General features: G+C 71.6%; 2 protein-coding genes across 2 annotated transcripts in view; both read right to left on the bottom strand.

The window, feature by feature from the left end:
- MXD3 (MAX dimerization protein 3) overlaps positions 1-1,041 on the bottom strand; it is a 2,822-nt gene extending 1,781 nt beyond the window's left edge. Inside the window, exon 1 of the mRNA XM_026063562.1 lies at positions 1,019-1,041. Coding sequence (XP_025919347.1) covers positions 1,019-1,041 — 23 coding nt within the window. The remainder of the gene's footprint in view (positions 1-1,018) is intronic.
- On the bottom strand, positions 740-4,596 carry LOC112964944 (lateral signaling target protein 2 homolog). The gene is made up of 12 exons (XM_026063560.1): positions 4,334-4,596; positions 4,110-4,247; positions 3,709-3,911; positions 3,496-3,585; positions 3,231-3,320; positions 2,976-3,077; positions 2,649-2,888; positions 2,376-2,503; positions 2,154-2,267; positions 1,887-1,985; positions 1,575-1,687; positions 740-1,477 (listed from the first exon to the last, which is right to left on the bottom strand). The coding sequence occupies exons 1-12, from the start codon at positions 4,538-4,540 to the stop codon at positions 1,361-1,363; spliced, it is 1,641 nt and encodes a 546-aa protein (XP_025919345.1). The 5' UTR covers positions 4,541-4,596; the 3' UTR covers positions 740-1,360.
- Between the last annotated feature and the right edge of the window lie 136 nt (positions 4,597-4,732).

Below are 4,732 nucleotides of genomic sequence, written 5' to 3'. Positions count from 1 at the left end.
CCCATTGGCTGCGGCGCCGCCCGCTCCCGTGACGTCGGCGCGCTTTGGAAACAACTTCGGGCGGGAAAGCGCGTGCTTCAAATTTGAATCGGCGGGAGGGGGCGGGGCGCGATGAGGCCCCGCCCCCGGCACCTGCGGCCCCGCCCCCTCCGGCGGCTCCGCCTGCGGGCTTTGTCACGTGTGCGTGTGTGTGTGCGCACACGTGTGTGCTGTATACAGACGTGACTGTGCACACGTGTGTGTCCATGTGTGTTCCCACACAGTGTGTGTGCCCGTGTGTGCATGTGTCCATGTGAATGCACATGCATGTCTGTGTGTGTGTGTGCATGTGTATGTGCACACGTGTATGTACACATATACATGTGCATGCGTGTGCCTGTGAGGCTGGCTGCACTGAGCAGGCCTGGAACACGTGTGTGCATGTGTGTGCAYGCACTCAGGGTCACGCAGGGAGCGTGTGTGTGTGTGTGTGTGTGTGTGTGCTCAGATGCCAGAGAGGGCCAGGCAGGGTGTGTCTGTGTGCACACACACGTGTGCACCCATCTATCTGCCCATGCATGCACAGAGTGTGTATTGGGGGGGGCGGTGTGTGTGCCTGTGCACATGGGTGCTGGCAGGGTGTGCGTGTGCCTGGGGTGGCAGCACGCACCCGTGCATGCATGCACACAGGAAGCCTGCGCAAGGTGTGAGACGTGGTGCCGCGCTTCCCCCCCCGCCATACCCTGCCTGCCCTGCAGCTGCATGGGGGTCCCCACCTGCCCCAGCTCCCCGAGCACTGTGGCACAGCCCGGGGCAGCCAGAGTGGAGGGGTTTAAGGTGTTTATTAAAATCCGGCTTGCTGAGGCAGGGCCCCACGAGCGACGGTGAGCCTCGTGGCGGTGCGGCACCCCGGCGGCCTCGCGGCAAGCCCAGGCAGCCCCGCGGGCACCTGCCGTCATGTGAGGGCTGTATTTGCACGTTCTCAGGACAAGCCCCGGGCGAAGACTCTGCCCTGGTCCGAACAGCAGCCAAAGTTCACCTGAAAAACGCAACGAAGCACATTTCCACGCCGGGGGCAGGCGTGCGCTGGCGGCAGCGGCAGGCAGCGCGCCCACAGCTCTCCGGGAGCGGGGCACGGCTGCGGGACTGGGGGCTGGGCAGTCCTGCCAACCTGCACCGGCGCTGCGCCCCTGGCCGCAGCCTTTCCCACCCTGTTCTGCGGCGGCGTCCAGATGCAGTCGCCGTCCAGCCGGGAGCGCGGCTCCTGCTCCCTGGGGTCCGGCCGCGGCTCTGGGCAGGAGATGGCCGCGGGGCCAAGCACCTTGTGCGCACGGGTCCAGCCCGCAGCGGGCGTCCCCAGGGCTGGTGCGAGGCCGCCTGCTCACCGGTGCCCGGGCACGAGGTGCGCGGCGTAGCAGTGGGCACAAACGCGCACGGGCCGCGGCTGCCCGTAGTGCGGCAGGGCGGCTGTGTGCGGGGAGCAGCGGGAGCAGAAGATCTGCGGGGAGAGCGCCAGGGCGGGGGGTGAGCGGGCACCGCCGCGGCACGGAGCCCGCCRCCACGGTCCCCCCCTGCAACGCCGGGCCCCGACGTACCTTGCCGCAGCTTCGGCAGTGGTGCCTCCGGCGCAGCAGGGTGAAGGGTGCGCGGCAGGCTGAGCACTGGCTGCAGCTGCTGTCCGGCACCCACTCGGGCAGGCCACGGGTGCCTGGGGGGGGCGAAAGCACCGGTCAAGGGGCTCCCTGCCGCCGAAATGGCCCTGGCACTGGGCAAGCTGCAGCCACACTGCTGGGCTCTGAGCCGGGACACGGCCAATGCTGCCTGCGTGCCCTCCGGAGCTGCCCCCCCCAAGTAGGGAGGCAGGACCGGCTCGGGGGCCGTGCCGGGCACCGGTGCTGGCATCTTACCTGTCCGGTGGAGCCYGGCTGCCTCGGCGGTGCTGGAGCAGAGAGGGCAGCCGGCCAGGCGGGGTGCGTTGGCGGCGCGCGCCTCTCCTTCCTCCTCCTCTGCGGGGCAAAGGGGCGCCTTCAGCGGCGCAGCCGGCCCCGGCCTCGGCCCTGGCCCCCCCCTCTCTCCATGCCAGGAGGCGCGCGTGCAAAGCGGGGGGGGGGGTCCGGGCGGCAGCGTGGCCCCCGGGCCTGGCCCCGCTGCCCCACCCGCCCGGGGTGACTCACGGCTGGCGTCCGCCTCCTCCGCCGGCTCCGGCTGCGAGGCGACGATTTTGAAGACCGTTTTCAGGATGCTCCGCAGGTCGCTGGCGAAGTTGGTCTGGAGCTGATCGGCCACCCCTGCGCGGGCAGGACGCCAGGTCAGCGCCCCGGCAGTGCGACTTGGGGGGGGGGGGGAGAGCGTGGCGCCCGCCAGGCGGCGGGGGGGCGGCGGGGGGGCACGCTCACCCGAAATGCAGACGAAGAGGGTGTGCAGCATGTCCTTGGTGCTGCCGTAGCGGGAGCGCAGCTCCCCCCAGCTGGCGCCTTGCGGGGTGCCGGGCCGCGTCCGCGGGCTGCTGCCGGGGCCCTGGCGGCTGCTCGGAGAGGAGGCGACGATTAGCCGTGGGGCGGCGCGGCGGATCCCCCTCCCCGCCGGGCTCCGCTGGCCCCCGGCCAGGGGCAGCGAGCCTGGCCAAACGCCGGCACCCCTCCCCGCAGACCCCTCAGCGCCCCACGTGCCTGTGCGCGCCTGGGTCGCYGGCCACACCGGGGGGGCCCGACCCTGCCGGGCAGACGGGGGCCGGCGGCTCGGTGTGGGGAGCCTCCAGGAGACCCCAGGGAGCGGGGGGGTCCGCTGTCGGGGCTGCAGCCCCCCAAGCCGGGGCGGCGGCCGGACCGCGGGGATCGTCCAGCTCGGCGGTGCACAGGCTCCTCTCCAGCAGGGCGAGCTCCTCCGCGGAGAGCACCCGCAGCAGGTCCCTGCAGCGAGGGCGCAGCGTGAGGGGCGAGCGCCCAGGCCGCGTCCCCACCGCGAGCCCCCCCCCCCCGACCCCCCCGACCCCTTACCTGATTTTCTTCAGGAGGTTGTAGAAGGGGCTGAAAACCCGGGACATCTGCTCAGGGCTCTGCTCCAGGCTGAGGGGCCCCTCGGGGTAGATGAGGAGCCCGCTGCGAGGGCGAGAGCACCCGGTCAGCATGTGCCCCGGGGGCTGCCCCCCTCCCCATGCTGCTGCCCAGCACGAGGGGCTGCCCCACGGTGAGGGGAGCACCYGAGACACCCCGGTACCCAGACCCCCCCCCGGCACCCGCTGCTGCACCCACCTGATAATGGCCAGGCGAGGGATGGTGAACATCAGCAGYGGCTCGTAGCCGTCGATCATCTCCTGGGTGAGGTAGCCCAGGCGCAGGGCTCTGCCGGGGAGGGACAGCTTTAGAGCGGGGCCAAGGGCACCCTGGGGCGCCCAGGGCCGGGGCGACRCAGGGCGAGCAGGCGTGCATGACCCCCCAGCTGCTCCCCATCTCCGGGGCGCCCCGGCGGGGAGAGGAGCCCAGGCATCCTCTGCCCCGGCCCCGGCGCGCTCCTCACCTCTCCACCGTCTCGCAGAAGAGCACGATGATCTCCTGTTGCCGGTAGATCTCCTCGGGCGACTTCACCGCCACCAGCGAGGACACGTAGCTGGGAGGGACGCGGCGGTGAGGACGCGGCGGCGCAGCCCACCCTGCCCCAGCGCGGCACCCRCGCCTCCTCCGTCCCACCCCACGGAGGCCACAGCACCCACCTCCCCRCCGCAGCACCCACCTCAGCTCAAACTCCGCAAAAAGCCTGTCGAACTGGATCAGCACGGCCCGCACGGGCTCCGAGTAGGTGCCCGGCTGGCTGAGGCTCTGCTCCCGCAGCACCGTGCGCACCAGCTCCAGGCTGCACAGCAGGTTCCTGGCCTGGGGCCGCAGCTGGATGCTGTCCGCCTCCTCCACCTCGATGAAGGTGCCTGCCAGGAGACACTGCCGAGAGCAGGGGGGCGTCAGGAGCCCTCGCCCTGGGGCAGCACGGCCCAGGACCCCATGGGGGTCTCTGGGATGGGGCGGCCGGCTGCAGGGTGTGCGGCGCTGGCCGGTCCCCGTCRGCCACCAGCCTGGGGGACACGGTCCCCTTCGGCCCACCACAGCACCCGCCGTGGCCCCTGCCCACCCAGGGCTCACCTCGGCGGCAAACAGCATGTGGTTGCCCAGGTTGTCCACCAAGAGCTCCTCGGGGAACTTGACCAGGTAGTCGCGGCTGTGCCTCTGCGTGGGGATGCACTCCTCCATGATCCGCTCGATGACGGCCAGCAGGTGAGCCTGGGCGAGAGCAGGGACGTCACCCGCAGCCACCCCAGGCGCCCGGGCGGCACTGGGAGCGGGGCAGCCCGCACCGGCCACCCTACCTGGCTGAGGTGCAGCTGGTTCAGGAGCACCAAGTACTGCTGAGGGTCCATCTCGGCATCCAGCCCGTTGATCTCCGTCACCACCCGCGACACCTTCTCGTCAGCGTAGAAGAACTGCGAGAGCAGCCGGGGGTCCGACCGCTGCGGGGAGAGCAGCAGGAGCGTCATCCACGCTGGCACCCCAGGGCGCAGCGAGCCGACGGACATCCCCCGGCGCCCTGAGCACCTCAAGGACCCAACGGCTCTGGATCCYGGGGCAGGGTGTCCAGAGCCACCCGGAGCCGCGGACTCCAGGGCTGCGCAGGGGCAGGGCTGAGCTGAACCGGCCGGAGGGCGAGATGCAGGCTGGAGTCGGCGCTCGYGCGACAGATGCGCGGAGGGTCCCCGGGGCCGCACCGC

This window comes from Apteryx rowi, unplaced genomic scaffold (assembly GCF_003343035.1).
Source record: "Apteryx rowi isolate R43461 unplaced genomic scaffold, aptRow1 scaffold_2, whole genome shotgun sequence".
NCBI lineage: Eukaryota > Metazoa > Chordata > Aves > Apterygiformes > Apterygidae > Apteryx > Apteryx rowi.
Note: the sequence above shows the minus strand (reverse complement) of the source record. Positions and strands in the feature narration are given on the sequence as shown.